The sequence below is a fragment of the Penicillium diatomitis genome (assembly GCF_028827545.1).
Source record: "Penicillium diatomitis strain IBT 30728 chromosome Unknown utg000003l_segment0_segment0, whole genome shotgun sequence".
NCBI classification, from domain to species: Eukaryota; Fungi; Ascomycota; class Eurotiomycetes; order Eurotiales; family Aspergillaceae; genus Penicillium; species Penicillium diatomitis.
In genome coordinates, this window is record NW_026623175.1 from 2,527,321 (window position 1) to 2,546,061 (window position 18,741).

General features: G+C 53.1%; 4 protein-coding genes across 4 annotated transcripts; 1 reads left to right on the forward strand and 3 right to left on the reverse strand.

Annotated features, from left to right (window-relative positions):
* Positions 1-2,815: 2,815 nt before the first annotated feature.
* Positions 2,816-4,696, forward strand: N7539_003053 (sugar porter family MFS transporter; the record flags this gene model as incomplete). Its single annotated transcript, XM_056932656.1, has 3 exons — positions 2,816-3,026; positions 3,109-3,812; positions 4,031-4,696. 3 exons carry the CDS (start codon positions 2,816-2,818, stop codon positions 4,694-4,696), a joined length of 1,581 nt encoding a protein of 526 aa, XP_056792615.1.
* Positions 4,697-5,874: 1,178 nt separating this feature from the next.
* Positions 5,875-10,390, reverse strand: pan1 (actin cytoskeleton-regulatory complex protein PAN1; the record flags this gene model as incomplete). Its single annotated transcript, XM_056932657.1, has 3 exons — positions 5,875-7,045; positions 7,112-9,725; positions 9,805-10,390. The coding sequence occupies 3 exons, from the start codon at positions 10,388-10,390 to the stop codon at positions 5,875-5,877; spliced, it is 4,371 nt and encodes a 1,456-aa protein (XP_056792616.1).
* A 760-nt stretch (positions 10,391-11,150) lies between these two features.
* On the reverse strand, positions 11,151-12,081 carry N7539_003055 (DNA-directed RNA polymerase II core subunit RPB11; the record flags this gene model as incomplete). The annotated part of the gene is made up of 4 exons (XM_056932658.1): positions 11,151-11,348; positions 11,412-11,521; positions 11,587-11,697; positions 11,940-12,081. The coding sequence occupies 4 exons, from the start codon at positions 12,079-12,081 to the stop codon at positions 11,151-11,153; spliced, it is 561 nt and encodes a 186-aa protein (XP_056792617.1).
* A 3,070-nt stretch (positions 12,082-15,151) lies between these two features.
* Positions 15,152-18,242, reverse strand: N7539_003056 (uncharacterized protein; the record flags this gene model as incomplete). The annotated part of the gene is made up of 2 exons (XM_056932659.1): positions 15,152-17,410; positions 17,520-18,242. The coding sequence occupies 2 exons, from the start codon at positions 18,240-18,242 to the stop codon at positions 15,152-15,154; spliced, it is 2,982 nt and encodes a 993-aa protein (XP_056792618.1).
* Positions 18,243-18,741: the final 499 nt, after the last annotated feature.

Genomic DNA, 18,741 nt, shown 5'->3' on the forward strand with positions numbered 1-18,741 from the left:
CTCTCGTTGTGTGTGCTTGTGTATATGTGGGAAGTGTGGATTATGATCGACCTCTATCAGGTGTGGTTTGCACCATGGAGTCGACTTGTGTTCCGAGTTCTTGGCGAGCTTTGAGTGGAGTATTGTTAAGGATCGTAGAACTAGAGAGTAGATCATTGTCATGACAAGGGCCAGTTCTACAGTAAGTCTAGTAGTCTATGTTATTTGGCCGAAAGACGTAGGTACCTACAGAGAAGTGAAGAACCGAGTGGCGTTTCAACTGCCAACTGCTTGTCCCCGTCCCGTCTCTATTACAAGAGGTCAATCCATATTTGCAGCCATCTATTGTTACTCTGTCCTGAGGCGTTGACAGCACGAGACCTTTGAGGACTTTCGTCTGTACAATCGACTGCCAATGGTGCTCGACTCTCGAGCACAGGGACTGTACAAGAACTGACGAAGTGTATTTGATATCCGTGAAAATCTATCAAACCAAAGGCCCATTCAAGCGCATTGCGGGGAAGAACCATCCAATGCAGCCTCGGCTTCTCGGACCAAGCCCCAAAGCGCATAGTCAATTGGAACTCCTCTCATTGAACTTCCAAAAAGCCAGAGCTCTGGTCCAGGCTTTTGTCCGACCAATCCGGTTCACCTTAACGGGAAGCTAAATTCGAGCATCTTGGGTAATAGTATAGTGTCATGTCAAGATCCGGTATGCGACCATTCACGTGCTCGCATCAAACCTTCTGCTGGGGTCCTTCAGGCTCACGCCCTTTCCAGACTCGTTCTCCCCGGAGTGGCGATTCGCGTGGAGCTGGTGTCATGATTGGGCGACCCGCCATATCCCCACTGCAGAATTGAATGCTGAATGGAGTAATCATGTAATGGACTGCTGTCGTTTGATCGTTCCGGGGCTCACGGCGGAAAGGAGGTTTATCCTTTCGATGAAGAGAGAGAGAGAGGCAAAGACGGGAGAACAACGCTGTTACACTTTCGCTTTTGCTTGAGCATGACGACAGCTCATCATTATTTGTTCACGGGCGGTTCCGAAGTCGAAGGCGTTGAAATTTTAGGAATGTTGATTGTCAATTGTTGCCGTGGTGGCTATGTTTTGGGAATCATGGACAAGGCGAGAGTAGGACTACTGTTTACTAGTAGGTACTACTAGGTAGTGGGTACATCGTCAACCAGTGCTTGACATACCCCAGGAAGTAGCTCATCGCAGTTCGTGACAGACCATGATGTACCAGTACTTTTTCTAGTAGTCTCAACCGGTGCGTTGCAGCTGGGCCCGAGCGGTTCTGGAACCGAGGTCGCGTGTACTGGAGACTTGCAAGTTGCCGCTGACCCGGCTCGCTATCGGATTCGGATGTACCGATTGTAGTACGCGCTTGTCCGGTCCGGGGAGCGCTTCGCTCGCCTACAGGAGCACACATACAGTGACTACCTGACGAGCATTGTCCGATAATCGTCTATTATTATGATGATGGTTCATATAGACGAGAGTCAAATTATTCCAGAGCATCATTGTTGCACACAGGATCATAATTGGTGGGTCGGACCCATGCACAGCACATGTCGGTAGTTGTGACTTTAGGCGAGGCTCCAGAGATTCTTAGCTTGTTTGAGTAGTACTGATTGTGACCCTCTGAGTCAGGGCTCTGACGATTGCAGTCTACTGCTCAGCTTGGCTCTCTGCCGTCTTGAATCAAGTCGCGCGCCTGTTCAATTGTAGGGTCACAGGGTGACTTCAACTGTATCATGTAGAGTGGAACAGAAGCAAGTCTATGCTACATCAATTATCTTCGACTGCGGAAGATGACCATGAATCTACAATTGAGAGCGAAGGTCATATTTCCCCGCCTTCCAATTTGCCTACCAAGATCACAGACTCTTTCCAGCTGCCCACAACGTTTCAAACCCTACTTACCCAACCTCTCAAGTCTCCAGATGCACCACACGAGAGAGGAAAGGATTTGGAAAAAGAAAAGAAAAGAATCAAGAAAAAAAAAAAAGAAAAAGAAAAAGAAAAAGAAACATCAGAACCCAAGAACCAAAATAGCATCGGCCACTTCCATAAGACTTTTCTCCCTCAAACAATCTAACCTCCGGTCTTGAGGCTCCCACAAAGAGCATTCTCTTAGCAATTGTTTTCCCCGGACCTGCCCAAATTCCCCACCGTCGACACTACCCCAGATATTCCTGCAAGCCAAGGGGCAAAGAAGCTCTCTATTATCAAATGCCAAGTCGATCATTTCGCGTGTCCATGGCAAAGTTCCTGGCAGAAACGGCCACGATCGAGGGCCCATGGGTGCATCGCCTCGTGTCCGGGGACCGCCGACTACCGACGACCACAATGGCGTAGGAAGTACTTAGAGGCGACCCACCGCAGCCGAGATGTGGGAATTGGGGGCAACAAGAATTCACAAGAACAGCAGAACAAGCTCGATCTGAGGGGCTCCAAACAGAGAGTCTCAAATCAGTTGGAAAGCGTTATCGGCTGCACGTTCAATCGTTGCATATCATTATCCAATTCCACGTCGTCACTCTCCGTCACTTGTGTCATCGAGAAAAGAGGATCATATATTGATCACTGATCATCCGACGACCTGATATTATCCTTGGCCTTTTTTTTTTCCCCTTCTGGAAAGAACTTCTCCCTTTCTTTCCAATTTGGAACCTCTCTTTTTAGAAGGAAGTGGATGCTTGTGGATGGGTGCTTTTTCCGACAAGCTCGCCATCTGATTGTTCCTTCACGTCTCGCACTACCTGCTTTCTTGAACCTATTCCATCACCGACATCTCAATCTCCCAATCTCCTCCTCATCTTCGCCATCATGGGCTTGAAGCCATATATGGGCCTTCGAGGCAATGCTCTCTTGAGGGCAGCGGTGCTCTTGGTCGTGGGACCAACTTTTACCTGTTATGGTTACAATATGAGTGTAGCAGGCGGTCTGTTGACCCTACCTGCATTCAACTCTGCATTTCCTCGCATGGACACCATCAACACGACAGGGGAGACCAAGTCGATGAACTCGACAATTCAAGGTGAGCTGCTGCCTCATTCCAACCGGCGACAACTCCGTAATTCGAGGGATACTAACCCACACCGTGCCTATCAAACGAACAGGAACTGTCATTGCCCTGTACACCGTGGGAGGTATCTTTGGTGCTCTATCATGCGTCTATCTCGGTGATCTTCTCGGCCGCAAGAAGGTCATCTTCTGGACCAACTTTGTCACCATCGTCGGCGCCATTCTCATGGCGACCTCGTTCGACTTTGCCCAATTCATCGTGGCCAGACTCATCCTCGGCCTCGGAATTGGTGGCTACGTCGCCACCGTCCCCGTCTGGCAATCTGAAATATCCCCTGCTCACAAACGTGGCTCCAACGTCGTCACGGATGGTATCTTCGTCGGTGTCGGCGTCACACTGGCGCTGTGGATCGACCTCGGTTTCTACTTCATCAAGGGAAGTTCGGTCTCGTGGCGCTTCCCACTCGCTTTCCAGGTTGTCCTGTCGTTGACTGCGATGATCTTCATCACCATGCTTCCCGAGTCGCCTCGCTGGCTGATTAAGACGGGTCGCATCGACGACGCGAGGATAGTTCTCGCGGCTTTGCAAGAGATGGAACCGCACTCGTCCTCAATCACGGATACCATTCATGAGATTCAGACTACGCTGGCCGTATGTGGGAATACTTCTTGGACGGCTATGTTCACCAACGGCGAGCAACGTCTCTTCCATCGTGCATACCTCGCGGCTACAGGCCAAATGTTCCAGCAGATTTGCGGTGTGAACTTGATCACCTACTACGCAACGACCATTTTCGAGGTAAGACATATGGTTGAAGGACCTCGTTTCTCGGAACAAGTTTTTTTGTTTTTTTTCCTTTTCCTAATTCTCATGCTCCACAATCATGACATTCTCCTTTTCCTGTTCTTCCTTTTCCAGCTATATGGCAGAGTCTCAAGACGAAGCCATCATCATCATCATCACCACCACCACCTCATACCAAAATAGACCAGCCTTTCTAACCCTCGCATTCTCAGCAATACCTCGGCACCGACGCCGTCAAATCCCGCATCCTCGCCGCAGCAATGGGTCTCATGCAACCCTTCGGCGGCTACCTCGCCTACTTCACCATCGACCGACTCGGCCGCCGTCCCCTCATGCTCTGGAGCGCCGGCGCAATGTCCATCTGTATGGCCGTCCTCGCCGGCACCACCTCCCCCGCCGCCAAATCCAGCACTGCCGCCCTCGTCATCGCCGTCATCGCCCTCTACTGCTTCCAATTCATCTTCACCGTCGGCTACTCGGGCCTCACCTTCCTCTACGCCGCCGAAATGGCACCCTTGCAAGTCCGCGCCGCCGTCAGCGCAGTCTCCACGGCCACGGTCTGGACCTTCAATTTCCTACTCGCAGAGGTTACCCCCGTGGGCTTCGCCACCATCGCAAATAACTACTACATTGTCTTTGCGGTGGTGAACGCGCTGATCGTCCCCGCGGTGTATTTCTTCTTCCCCGAGACCAAGGGCCGGTCCCTGGAGGAGATCGATGAGATTTTCGCCCAGTCCAAGAGTATTTTCGATCCGCCCAAGGTGGCGCGCAGAATGCAGAAGACGTTGAGGGCTTCTCAGCCCGAAGGACCGGGACACATGGACTCGGAAAGTGGTGGAGAGAATAATGATTGTGTCAAGGCTGGTGTGAAGACCTAGGGAAAAAATCTCATTTATCTTGGAGAGATCTGCAGTCTTCCAAAGCTACCAAGACTCGTTTTTTGTTTTTTCTTTTTTTTTTTTGCCCCCCAATGATCGCATCCCCGGTGGACATTGGAATTTATGCATGTTTGTTTGTGGCTTTACTTCGTTACGTTTGGAGGATTCCGTTGGAACACTCGTTCATCGTACCGTGTTTTTACTCCCCATTTTCTTGCTTTCCACCTTGTCTCTCTTTCTGCTTCATACCAGAAGGCACGGGGTGTCAACGACATCTTGATAACATCTCGCACAAGTCTATACTCTATACATTTCATCACGAGACATGATAGCCCCCACATCCAGCAAGACCTGGTATCTTCCAACATGATAAGCCCGAAGCGGATCTCTGGTCCCGGAAACACCTTTTACGATTTCCCAAATATGGCCAGTCAAAGGCAGCCCGGTTATCTCGAGCATGGGAGCCATATCGAAATGCACACCTCAACATTCAATTTCAATGTCGAGACCATTCCGCCCCCCCCCCTGAAAGGTTGCCCTAAAGGTTCGGGCCAGACGGGATCTCGGTGTGTATAGTGGGTTGTTCTATGAATGTGAAGGTCATGATCATCTTCACGGTTGAATGCGTTCTTGGCGCGTGTGCTTCTACGAGGTCTAGGTTTGGTTTACTTTTTAGATTCTTCCGGCGCGAGATAACTAGGTGTAGCCTGTTTCTAAACACAATCTCTCAGCTGACAGAGTGCGCTTCAGAGTCCCGGAGGAGAAATTCTACGAGATGGAGTGTAAAAGACATTATATCAAGGGAGGGCGTCAGATGCTCAAGACCAAAGCGGGACTTAAGAAAGGTATTCTGGATGTAATCGGGAAATGAAATAAAATTAGGGGTTTATTGTATCCGCTTGCATGTTTCCATCGTCACACTTAATACTCGCTCGCAACTCTGGCTGCTTCGGTATATCATAAGTAGCAAGTTACAAGAGACGCGGGGCCACATGAAGCTAATAACGTCGAAGAAAGAGAGCTAAGATAATGACATCAACTTCTCCTCGAAACTCTCCAGCGAAAATCGTCGAAAGTATCTATTGTTGACAGCCCTATACAATATCTATGCCATGAAGTATGCACCTCACAGCACACGACCAGCCGACGAACTCGTGCTGCGATCGTTGGTCTGAACTTTACGAAGACCCTTGCCCGCTTGGATCGAGGCAAGCAGAGCGGAGCGATTGCCAGGCGCTGCAGCCGCGGCAGGAGGCGGTGGTGGAGGAGCTCCGGGGGCACCACCTGGAGGAGGGGGAGGGGCTGGTGCACCGAATCCGGGAGGAGGCGGGGGGTGGTGCGCCGAAGCCTGGGGGAGGCGGCGGTGGTGGTGCTGAAGGAGCTCCGCCTACAGCTGGAGGAGGGGGAGGGGGCGCAGAAAATGCAGCACCTGGAGCACCCGGAGGAGGTGGAGGTGGTGGGGGAGGAATGCCAGCTGGAGGAGCTGGGTATGAGACACCCTCTACTTCCTCATGGGGCTCAGATGCCGCCTGTGGAGGCGGAGGCGGGGCAGCAATAGGGCTGGCTTGCACCGGGGTCGAGGACTTGTCTTCATCCATAGCACTCAGAGGACGAGGAGGGGCCATGGTACCGAACAATATGCTGGCAAGTTGCTTGGCACTGCCGCCGCCTGGATGTTCATCTTCATCATCGGACGAGTCAAACTCAGATCCAGCAACAGACCAGTCATCGCTGTCTTCAGGTCGAGCACGAGTCTTGCGTTCCAAGGGCACAGCACCGGTGAAGGAAGGCTTGAGAGGCTCTTGCTTTTCCTGCTGGGCCAGGCGATGGAAAGGATTGGTAGACTGAGAGCTCGGTGGCGAAGTAACGGAGGGTTCTGATGAAGGTTGGCTAAGTGACTTGAAATAAGGGTTCTTGGACTCGGCGTCGACGGGGCTGGTCACGTTCCCAGCCTCAGAAGAGGGCGTCGCAACAGGCGCAGCAGGTTCGGGGATGGCAATGGTAGGCACGGGAGGAGGGGCAGGCGGTAGGACCTGACTCTGCGTCGGAGTACTATCTTGAGGAGTGGTGATATCCACAGGACCCTCGTCATCCGATGAGTCCTCGTCCATGCCCTCCAACTCACGCTGCAGTTGACGCTCGCGTTCCTTGGCAGCCTCAAGTTCAGCTCGCTGAGCTGCAAGTCTAGCCTCCTGCTCCTTGGCCTGACGAGCGGCTTCTTCTCGGCGACGTTTCTCTTCCTGCTTCTTGATCTTTCCCTGACGAACCTGCTCTTCAAGGGCCTTAAGCTTCGCCTCCTGGGCTTCTTTCTCACGCAGGAACTCCGCTTCTCGCTGCTTAGCCTCGTCCCTAATACCCCGTTAGCGTACGAAGCGGTCACAACTAAGAAATAAATAAACCAATTCCAAAACTTACTCTAGGCGCTGGGTCTCGATTCCTTGCAGCTCTTGCTCCTCCTTGATGGCTTGCTCGCGGACAACATCCTCGGCCTTCTTTGAATCGGCCTGGCCCGCACTATCAGTTCGGGCCCGTCGAGATGGCGGCGCAGGGGGAGGCTTCTTGCCAGCCGTCCTCGAAGCAGCGGGTGCAGGCGCAGCTCCTCCGCGCTCTTCAGCGAGGCGGCGCTGTCGCTCTGCTTCGCGCTTGGCATCTTCCTCCTCTGCGCGCCTGACGCGCTCTTCACGCTCCCGTCTCTCACGCTCCTGGCGTTGAGCCAAGGTTTCCGTAGAGTCGCTGGGCTTCAAGCCCGCAGCGGCCATGCGTTCAGCAATACGCTTCTGCGCGCGCTCACGTGCTGCTGCCACGCGATCCTCATGTGTACCTCCTGGAGCCGATCCGGGTGCAGAGGAAGGAGCTGGCACTGAAGAATTCTCAGCTGGCGACGCCGTGGATGAACGGCCTTGAACAGGCGAGGCGGTCGATGGACGCTGACGCTCTTCCTTACGAATGCTGGCAGTTCGACTACTGCGGGCAAGGTCAAAGATAAAGTCACGAATGGTGTCCTCGACGCCCAAAGCATCTTCCCAGCGACGCTTCTCATGTTCACGAGTGGAGCTGACACCTTGCTCACGAAGACTGTCCTCCAGAGACTTGGCAAAGTCTCGCACGCTTTCCTCCACATCGCGGGTCATGGCATCGTTGCGCTCTCTTTCGGCCTTGACAGTGTTGTTCTCCGCTTCGAGGCGACGAGCAGCCTGACCGTCGTCATCAAGGCCTGCCGGAATTGGGCGACCGGCAAGCTCAGCAGCTCGGGCTTGCATACGAGCACGAGCACGAGCCTTGATGCGATCGGCTTCGGTGATAGAACCACCGGGACCCGTGCCCACAATGTTACCGGCGCTGCCAGGATGAGCCTTGGCATCTTTCAGGCGGAACAACTCAAGTCTGGCATCGGCGATTTCGCGCTCAACTCGCCTGACATCAGAGGCTACTTGAGGGACCTGGTCTTCGTAAGCCTGCAGCTGGCGGCGCAGAGAGCGTCGCTCAGCCCCGTTGTCCAGGCCACGGAAGGCAGCGTTAGGGTGAGTGTCGATGTCATCCTGAACACGACGGATACGATCCATCAGGCTTTCTGCCTCGCGGCGGTCCATGCGATCGAGCGAGTCATCATCCTCGGCACGATTTTCATCCTGGAAGTCAACGGCATCGAGCAGAATCTTTGCCTCGCGAATCTTCTTTTCCAATTGCTGGACAGTCAGGTCCTCCATTTCGGATCCTTGTGAAGAGGGAGCTGGAGACGGGGTCCTTCCATCTTGGCCAACGCGGCGACGGGCGCTAGAACGGTAGCCACCAGCGGCGTCGTTGTTTTTGAACATTGTGGCATCTTTGCGGCCGATGCCAGACGACGCAGCGCCACTGCTACGGAAGGAATGATCCTTGAGGTAACTGACGCCAGTCTTTTGAGGCTGGAGGAAAGCACCAGTAGCCTTGCGGGTCTCGGCATCCCGAGACAGAAGGGATTTGACGGTACCAATGGAGTCATTCAGGTGCTTGGTCGATGAAGGGATCAGCTCAGCAGGAAGTCGGCTGGGAATGGGATGACCAGCATTACCAAGGTAAACAAGATGTATGAACACTGCAAATTCATCCATGTTCAGACGACCGCGGTTATGGAAGTCTGCGAGGGTCCAAATCCGCTCCAGGTCGCTGCGACTCAGTCCGCATTGTCCGATCATCTCGATTGCGGTTTCACCACTAACGAATCCACTGCGGGACTTATCCCAATTCCGAAAGATATCGTCGTACAATCTCTTGTGATCCTTTGTGATAGGATAGGGGAAAGGGGAATTTGCAGACAGGTCCGCGGTATTGGATCCACCCCCGCGGCCAAGCTGGGGCATCAACTGCTGCTTCATGGCTTCAGGGGTGGGAAGACCGGGCGAAGGGGTATTGTTCAAGCCCCACTGGCCCGGCACACCCGTAGGCTGTGCTGTCATTCCGGTAGGTTGCGCGGCCAGTCCTCCGGTCTGGGCGGAGCCAAAGCCAGTCGGCATGGGCGGCATGGGCGGGCGCGGTCCAGTGTAGCCTGTAGCTTGTGGGTTGTTCATGAGCCCGGTTTGCTGCGATTGAAGAAATTGCGATTGGTTTGGTCCCGGGAAGCCGGTCTGCTGAGGCTGCAGGCCCGTCGGCTGGGGGAAGAATCCAGTAGGCTGCGCAGTGAGCTGCGAAAGAAGCTGCTGATTGCCGGGCATCTGAGGTTGGGGCTGCTGGACAATTGGCGGAGTGGACTTATTTTCCAGCAATGGCGCATCGAAGCTGGGAACATTTGTGCGAGGGGCCGAGTCGAGTGGCTCCTCAGGAACATCGAAGGAAATAATGTCAACCATACTTGAGACCTCGTTCTTGATCTTCTCAGGTAGAGTTGCGGGAAGCTCGCGACCATTGAGACGAATGTTGCAGAGGTACATGGCCAGAGCGAATTCAGGGAAAAACAGCTGACCGGACTTGGTCGAGTCGGAGAGGACCCAGATTTTTGAGAGATCGCTACCAGGTAGCTTTGAGCGCATCAGCAAGTCTCTCGCCTTGTCACCTAGAATTCAAATACCAACAAACAGTCAGATGATGCAAATCTTGCAAGACACTTAATCTTTCCTATAGTGGTCACTAACCCTCCATTGTCTTGCTGTCGCCTACAGCCGACTTGAACAGTTGCTCAAACTTGGCCTGGTCCTGGGCAGTGATAAATGACAACCGAATACTAGGAATCCGCGATCCAGATTTCGGCGGGACCTGAGGACGTTGGCCTGCATCCGCCTGGAAAGAATTGGCAATCTCCGACGAGGTCTTGGGCCGACTTGGCAGGCCAGTGGGTTGCGACACTTGGAATTGAGGAGCTTGTTGTTGCGACTGGTTCTGGCCAGGATATCCGGTGGCTTGGGGCTGTTGGAAGCCTGTCTGTTGCGGCTGCTGGAGCTGTTGACCCGGGAAGCCAGTGAATTGAGGCTGGAGCTGCTGACTTGCGGGGAACCCCGTAGCCTGGGGTTGAAGCTGAGCGCTACCGAAAGGAGAGGGCTGTCCAGCAAAGCCAGTGGGCTGGGGCGCAAACCCTGTTGCTTGAGGCTGTTGCATTGGCGCTTGCTGTTGGCCCTGAGGATACGGCGAAAATGAGGGCTGCTGCTGCTGTTGCATGAATGGTGCCTGGCCTGGACGGCCAGCGGCACCACCGCCGAGGAAGGTGTTCGACGAGGAGAACATTATGAGCAATTTCACAATTGCATGAAAATGACTGATAGATTAATGCCCAGATACGGGCGATCTGATGGGGGAGGCGGTCACAAACAGAACACAGCTGCCGAGGGGGTGGCTAGTGTAGAGGAGGGTGGTCCAGGACTCAGGAGCAACGTAGTTAAATGACGCTGTTGTCGGAACGTGGAGGCACACTAACCCAGAATTGGTGCTTAGTCACGCCGAGGTCCCCGCCGCCCCGGCACCCGTGTGCCTGGAACAGCAGGGAAACGTGGACGTGAATCTAGATTGCACGATGTTGATCAACAGAGTCAAGGTTGAATGATTTTTACTTCATTTGATATTATTCAAAAGTCTGGGAGAAGATGGGAAGCCGTTGAGCTTGATTGCTACTTTCAGTCTCTCTCCAACTTAAGAAACGCTCATAAGTTAGGTTGCAAGCTAAGCCACTGAGCACACACATTTGCAGCTTCATCGGGCAAACGACCTTTCAAGCAGCAATTGACAAGGTGCACCAAGAAGTAAAAGCTGCCAAAGTTTGAAATAGAAGTGGTATCATGCTTGGTACATGGCCTAATGCACATGTGGAACACTAAAGAAAAGTCCGAACCGGGACTATGCTACCCAAAAAGGGAAAAACAGAAAGGAGAAGAAGACTGCTCAAGACCCCGTAGGTGGCAGTCCATCGACTAGAAACAAAACGTCAATCTTCAGGTCATGGCTGAAGAGACGGAGACAAAAGGAAAGAAACAAGGGTCCCTAAGAAGACTTATTCACCCATGTTCTTCTGCTGCTGGTTGGCAGCTTTGGCCATCTTGCAAAGCTCGTATTCCCGGGTGAAGTTGCGGGACAAGATGCCAAGGTCCTTGATGAGGGCCTCGCATGCATTAATAACAGCATCGCGAGGAGTGACAGTGCCGTCAGTCTGGACACGAAGAATGAAGTTGGGCGTCAAGGGGTGAGGAACCTGGAGAGAATATCAGTAACTGGGACATTTGATAGCATAATGCAGTTCGGGTAGCGGACATACCTTGTACGCGGCAAAGGTGACATGTGCAGTTTTGAGGAGACGACTGCGCAGCATGTTGGCCAACGTGTGGTCTTCCTTATGAAAAGTGAAGATGGCGGCGGAGGGAAGACCTGGTAGTTTATATGAGCAAAGCCTTTTCACAACAAGACAAGAGCGGCAGAGAAAGGATACTCACGGGTGTCGACCTCAACCTCAATCTTCTGCTCGCCAGGAGCGAGGAGAATCGCCTCGTATCTGAAAAGGGTTGTTAGAGTCGGGACGGGTTTCGGTGGAACAGAATCGGAGTCTGGTAGGTGAGGATAGGGATAGCAAAAGAACGCGCAGACAACGAAAGAAACGATGGAACAGGCAATGGAAGAGCATAAAGGCAGGTGTATAGTGTTTGTGATGTATCTCGACGATCATGAACTCACGGAGACGGGTTGTTGTCAGACTCCAGGTCAGCGTCCCGTCTCATAGCACGACGTGGGTGAGATCGATCTTCACGCTGCCGGGCAAAAGCAACAGTGCTCGTCATGAAAGGAATACCACGGGGTGGCCGGCCCTCTTCGTCCGGATTCTCACCAGGTTGACGTGTGGCCGTGCCGGTACGAGTCCCGAGTCCAACCGGGTGTAAGCCCCTGATGGGAGGGTAGCCATAAAGACGCTCGGGTGTGCGGCGATCAGACATGTGGGCAGACGTAACACTTTGATTTGACAAGTTGGGTGTTGATGTGGAAGACATGATGCCAAAGTGCAAGCCAAAAAAAAAGACCAACAATAAAACTGTCAAGCGCACGAGTGACAGGTTGTTCGAGGAAAAAAACGGCAGGCGCGATGGGGCAGAAAAGTGAAATGTGCAGGAACCAGATCGAAGGGGAGACAAGAGCGATGAAGTTGCGTGTCCCATGTGTCACTCTGGAAGACCGCTTATCTGATCAGGGCAGCAAAAATGAATGCATTGCACCTGATTCAGATATTCTCAGCAGCACCCAATCACGGATTGAATTGCGCATCATTGAGAACTTCATATGCGTCTTGTGCCCTTCAGTCTGGCAAGAAGGGCAACAAAGCAGGGGGACGTAGGCCATGAAATAGCCTGTTTTCCACCTACCGGTCTGGAGCGTTCATTTTTGATGCGCTCAGAGGATTGATCTCTGAGACTGGGTAGGTGAAAGAAGGAAGAAAACCGCAGGGTCTCGAAGGCTTTAAGTAGTTTGACTGACTGTCAGTCTAACGCTGATGATGTTTGTATGACTCGTAGAACTGCTTTGGACGGCGCTTGAAGATGATCCGTAGGCTGCAGTTTGACCTCGTAGCTGCCTGCTCCGACACCAAATTGGGAACTGCGATGAAGAGAAGCCCGGGATGACTCAAGACAAGGCTTCTGTTACCCCCTTAAGAAGAAGCTTGTGAAACTGAATGGTCTGTGGGCTTTCGTAGTTGATTATGGACTATTCCGACTTGAAGATGGAAATAAATAGTGGCGTTATGGGTCGTTTTTTAGAGATGTTGAGAAGTCCCTTGTCGGACGCGGACCGGTCCATGCAAGATATCAGCCACGTGACATGATGCAGGCTCGGTCACCGATGATTGTGAGACCACGTGACTTGGTTTAGAACCCATAGAGGTGTCGTCTTTTCGAGCAGCGCGAGATGAGGATCGAATGCATTCGATAAATTAGCTTGAGGCTGGGATCTAGTTCACATGAATACAATCTATAACAAGGGATGTTGACGAGTATGAATAAGTGAGTAGCCGGGCTTTCAATTTGGTCGTCGATGGTGAGTGGAGTTAGGGTCATCTCACCTCACCTCACCTCACCTCACTTGTCCTGTTCTTTCTCACACGTAGAGTACTTTACACCATTGAACTTTATTCTAAGCACTGTCTGGCTCTTCTCTAAATTGAGTGAGGACCTCCCATCTCTACCTTTTGTTCCTAGTCTAGGTGTACAGGAGAATTTCAACCTGTAGTTATTTAAGCGCTAAGCTCAGAGCAAAGGCGCGGCAAGCTTTTGGATATATATCTGCGTCTACCAGCCACCCGACCTACCTTGACATGAAATCTAATGGAATGAATGCCATGCACATACACACGAGGTACGTATCTCATATATTTTTCTCCTACCCCCCCCCCCCCCCGGACAGTCGTCTGGGTCACCATCACCACATGTACCCAACAACAACGTCAAAGAAATTTATCTATAGGTCTGAGTAGTTTTGAAAGTCGCTCACTACTCCTCTCGATCGTCTCACTGTACCTTTATAGTTTAAAACATCCATGCATGACGCCAGTTTCCTCAACCTTATGGACTTAAAAAGCCGCGCTCTGCATCAACGAGCTACAGCTAACACAGACCGGTTCCATCCAATCATCTTGCCTCTTGCCTCTTTCAGTCACAGATGAGATTCACCACTCAACCCTTATACTCTACCTTGATAAAATGCATGCGTGTAACAAATTGTACAGCATCCAATACCAGGTACCAACCTGAACACAAAAGTACGTCTTAACTTTCCTGTAGAGGTAGGTTGCTGAGGTCTACAGTAAATCAAGTGAATCACATACCAAACGAGGGCACATGTGACTATGAGACAAAACCCCATTATGGGCGTTACGAATCCAAATATGGCGAAACCCCGTACTCGTGTCACGTCGTTGCCTTCCGGTGCCTAATTTACATGGTGAATTCGAAACGTCTGGGCTTTTGATCACTACACAGTAAAGACTAAAGACAGGGAAGCTGATCTGCAAGATACTCATGTAGTACTCTGAGGTGCTTTCATACGTCTATCGGCATTGGGCCCGGCGTGTCCAGATTGCGGGAGGCTGATGATGGTTAAAGACGAGCTTGAACTGGAGGCCACGTCTAGTGTTTAAGGTAGTGGAGGGGCGTTGGTATAGATGGCTAATCCAGTCAACGATGAATGAAAGTGCCTAATTTAAACTACACAGGCGGGACCCTTTCTATACTCGAGGAGAAGCAAAGGATCAGTAAGCAAGTGGCGTCAGAAACTTATGCGGATGGATGATCCAAGGTATTTGATTGATCTCATAAGACAAAAAGATTATTTGACGATCATCATAGAGCGAGTCCAACTGAAGAATCAATCTAATCGATTTCATCCGCCCATGGAAAATATTGTATATGTGGTAAGACGAGACTTGATGCGATAATGATGCAATATTACTGGGGAACAGAGACACAAGAGTAGAGAGAGAGAGTGTGTGTGTGAAAGAGATCAGGCACCCAGGGAATGAAGAAAGCAATGAACTAAAAACGCCGTGCCCGCCTGCGCCAATGCCAAACGAAGCAAAAGCAAATATAGACTGGTTCGAAAACCTCTCGGGAAGTGACATGCGCGTCCGTGCCGTGACCGCCAGTGGGGAAACTCGGGGTGAGGTTCGACTGAGTCGAAAAGATCGGAGGCCGTCGCTCAATTGAGCATATGAGAGACTCATCTCAGTCCTCTCTTGAGAAGAATCGGCGGCAGTCAATGCGCGACGGAAGCGCCTTGCAAATTCCTCGAGTTGATAGAGAACGTAGAGGCATATTTGTATTATGTGCGTCGGAATCATGTCGTGAAAACACCGCATAGAAAGAACCCATTAAGAGTCGGCCCAAGTTTTGGAAATATTAATGTTCTATACAGCAGTAGGGCAGCATGGAAGGGATGAAAATCGCTTATCAGACCAAGGTACACCAACAAATGAAGAGGAACCCAGATGCAAATGAGAGTGGAATGGAGCCACGTTTATCAGTGCACGGCACTCAGAAGATCGCCGATGGAAGAGGTTCCTCGCTTCAGCTTCCATCCACTCTTCTTCTTCTCTCGCCTTTTCATCATCTCAGCCCAGCCCTCGTCATCATTCTCTTCATCCTCGTGATCCGCAGCCTTGCGACCAGGTGGAGATTGGCTGGTGCGCGAGACAGGTCGGACAGTCACAGTGGCGAGAGAAGAGGACTTGGGCAGCTTGTTTTGGGGCTGTGAGATGGGGATGGTCGGAGAGTGATGGCGGTTCTCGTTATTCCAGGCCTTGCTGGGAGGAGCAGGACCAGGGCCAGGCTCGCCTGCCATCACTGACACAGGACGATATCGAGATGCCAGACCAGCGTTGCTGCGCTCCGACGGGGCAATGGACGCGGCATAGCCGGCAGTGCTAGGTCGGAAAGGTGGCCCGCCTGCAAGATTCGGCAGTGGTGAGCCACGTCGTGCTGCAATGTTGGGATCGACCATGCTCATAGTTCGCTGCTGGTCATAACCCATAGGCGCTCCCTGTCCCTGCATGGACATGGGTCTCAAGTGGTTGAGATTCGCTGTGGACTGAGCACTGCTCATCGGACGACCGGGCACCATAGGAGGACCCATGGGGGTACCCTGCATGGGCATGCTCCCCATCATCGGAGGTGGCATAGCACCGGGCATCATCATCGGAGCACCACCCATGCCTGGCATACCTTGCATGCCTTGCATACCTTGCATCTGCATCATCTGGCCCATCCACTGCATCTGCATCTGGACCATATTCTGCATTTGGTTCGAAAGGTTGATTGAGGCCTGCTCGCTAGGAGTCACGGGGGCTGGTTGACCCATCATCGTGTAGGGACGAGGTACACCGTGCGGGCTGCCCATGCCAATCTGCATCTGCTCATACATGGCCAAGGGATTGGGGCTTCCGCCGCCCCCACCCGCCCTTCGAGCGGCCCTGCTACGCTCCTCATGAGCAATGACACCAACTAGACCACCCGGGGGATGGGGTGCAGGAGATGGAGGACCTCCATACACCGAACTGGCACCACCACCCAAAGCCAAAGGCTCGCGGTTGGTGGGGTTGACAATGCGAGAACCAAAGTAGGGATCTTGAGGAAGATTTCGAGCAAAGACTGGCAGGCTACCGCGGTGACCAGCATCGGCACCGGCCAGAGAGCTCGACGACGAGGCGAACGGATGCATAGACGCGCGGAGGTTAGGATGAGAGCTGGCATTTGCCAGACGGGTGGGAGGGCGATTGCGATTGGGAAAACCATGGGCGGCGAGAATACCTAGTGGAACCTCCTCATCCTCCTCCTCGTTGCTGCTCTTGCCACTGGAGGACTTTTCACCTGGAATGGAAGGGCGCAGGTGAAGGTTAGGGGTGCTATTGCTGGCGCTCGATGTCTCGGGGCGGAGAAGAGGAGACGGACTTTGCTGCCCAGTCACCTTTTGCATCTGCTGCCGATAGAGTGACAAGTGAGCCTCCTGTTTCCGGCGTTGTCGCTCGGCTGCGCGCTGCTTCTCGCGTTCATCCTCCTCGTCATCGAATTCTTCTTCTTGCTCAGATTCATCCTCGCTGCGTGTCGCGTTGCTGTTGGAGCGTCGTAGTTCCTGTTGCTGGCGGTAATGCTCGAATTGGGACGGAGTCATAACCTTGTTGCCGGGAGACGTCGATTGTTTAGGGTAATTGTCGGCAAACTGCACAGCCAGACGGACATCATCCAGCTCGTTCTTCTTCGGAGCGGGTGAGTATCGGGCTGCGAACATGTTGTCGTCAATGTTGGGACTCAACGGTCCCGCCCCAGGGCTCGTTGATTTGCCTTTGTCCAGTAGTGGTGTTTCCCCGGACGGGGAGGGAGTGGCATCCTCCCACTGAGACGTCCCTTTCGCCCATGGCATGGACGACAAGACCATCTTGGCGTCATCATCCTCGACAGCACTGGTCTCTTGTTCCGCCGGATAGTAGCCACTTCGTCGCAGCCCATCCGACGGCTGTCGATCCGTCCTCGCCAAAGCACGGTGTGAGGTGGTCGCGCCCAGCATCTGAGCAGGCGACGGGGAAGGCCTACGAGCACCATTAGGGACCGGGGGAGTGACGTCGTGGTTCGGGCTGTGCAACAGATTATCTCCCGAGTGTCGACTATCCCAGGAGTACTGCGAGGGTTCCACCTGCGCCGTCCGATCTGTTTTGATGGGGGCCGGTCGGCCAGCTCTGCCTTCCTGGAAGTCGGGCGCAGATTGCTTCGGTGGGGATGATGAATACTATGCGCTCGTTAGTTAGCTTGTCGATCCCGGATCTTGTGGTCTATGGTTTGCTCCCGCCTTGCGAGTTTGTTGGTCTGCCATCCAAATCTCATCCAGAGACACATACCGGTGAGGTTGCCTGTGGAGAAGGGTCGCGCATCGAGGCATTCTGCCCTTGTCCCAAATGATCAAACATCTTCCCAAAGTCGTCCCCGCCGGAGGCCAGGTCAAAGTTCAGTTGAGCATCCGGTAGCCTTGGTGGTGTGGCGGTATCGTCTGTGCTACCACTGTAGGCGCGGGGCTTGGGCATCTCTGGTGGCACGTCATGTTTACCATGTCGTGGGGAACCGGGATTGGCCGAGCTTCTGCTGAACCGGCCGCCGAAGGAAAAGGTGCGGCCAGCGGCTCGAAGAGCACCTGCGAGAGGAGGCGGAGCGGGAACGTCGTGAATCCTGGTATGGGGAGACGAGGAGCCGTCGGACGATGGGATCTCGGTGGATGATGGCACGGTGGACGAGGTACTCTGGCGGGTAGATGTCGAGCTTTCGTAATTGGGACCACTGTTCCGGCGCCCGGTCAGTCGGTCCTTGAGGGATTCCACGGTCCGGGGACGGGCATACCGCGTGTGGTTCATGGGATGTTCGGCTCCCGCGAAGATGTTGTCCGGGTCCTCCGCGATGGCATTCCCTTCGCTCATCCGTTTGGTGAGGGCGTCGTCGGTCATTGATCGTGGAGTAGCGCCCGGTCGCTCAAAGACTCGGAAGGTCGACTGGGATTGACCATCTACATCTTCCAAGACATTGCCCGAGGACTTTCTCCGGGCAAAGCCCTTGGGGAGCTTGATGGGCATTGTAAGTGAGCAAGCGTGGGTGTGGATGTGGATGCGGGCAATGATGGAATGACTGGTCGAGACGGTTGCTGGACGAAGTCGAGTCACCGCAGTCGAGTCGGGGGAAACAGACAAAGAGCGCGCGGGTCAATTAGCGTATGGATGATGCTCCCTTCACCCGCGAATCATTCCCATCCGTGACACCAAGTGGACCGTCAGAGATCGGGGGTGGGCGAGGATCAGAGGTGCGTAGGCAGGTTGCTGAGGCTCTCCTCAGATGCGTTCGTTTGACGTGTCTGCTGCAAGTGGGCAGGGGAAAAGTGGAAACTTCAGAAAGGGAATCCAGAAAAGAAAAAGAAAATTCCAATCAATCCAGGAGGAGGGGGGACTCGATCGCCCGTCGAGAGAATTGAGCCGACAGAGAGAGCTGTCGCAAGGGATTTACAGAATCCAGCAGTTGGCAGATTGATAGCGCGAAAGGAAAAAGGGGGTGGGGTTGGGAAGAGAAAGAAGCGACGGC